Source organism: Eurypyga helias, unplaced genomic scaffold (genome assembly GCF_000690775.1).
Source record: "Eurypyga helias isolate BGI_N326 unplaced genomic scaffold, ASM69077v1 scaffold25511, whole genome shotgun sequence".
NCBI classification, from domain to species: domain Eukaryota; kingdom Metazoa; phylum Chordata; class Aves; order Eurypygiformes; family Eurypygidae; genus Eurypyga; species Eurypyga helias.
The window spans coordinates 1-266 of record NW_010231892.1 but is presented as its reverse complement, the minus strand read 5'-3'; the positions used below and the strand labels follow the sequence as shown (position 1 = coordinate 266).

At 65.4% G+C, this 266-nt stretch overlaps 1 protein-coding gene across 1 annotated transcript in view; it reads right to left on the bottom strand.

Moving 5' to 3' along the window:
• Positions 1 to 263, bottom strand: part of VIM (vimentin) — a gene marked incomplete at its 5' end in the record, with an annotated part of 8,103 nt that extends 7,840 nt beyond the window's left edge. The window contains one exon of the mRNA XM_010161257.1: positions 35 to 263. Within this exon, the coding sequence (XP_010159559.1) occupies positions 35 to 263 (229 nt within the window). The remainder of the gene's footprint in view (positions 1 to 34) is intronic.
• Positions 264 to 266: the final 3 nt, after the last annotated feature.

Genomic DNA, 266 nt, shown 5'->3' with positions numbered 1-266 from the left:
GCAGCCCCAGCCCGCCCTCCCCTCGCACACTCACTTCTCCCGCAGCCGCATGATGTCGTCGGCGAGGTTGTCCCGCTCCACTTCCACGCGTGCCTTGTCGTTGGTGAGCTGGTCTACCTGCCGGCGCAGCTCCCGCATCTCCTCCTCGTAGAGGTCGCCCAGGCGGGACGTGCCCTTGCCCTTGAGCTGCTCCAGCTCGGCCAGCAGGATCTTGTTCTGCTGCTCCAGGAAGCGCACCTTATCGATGTAGTTGGCGAAGCGGTCGT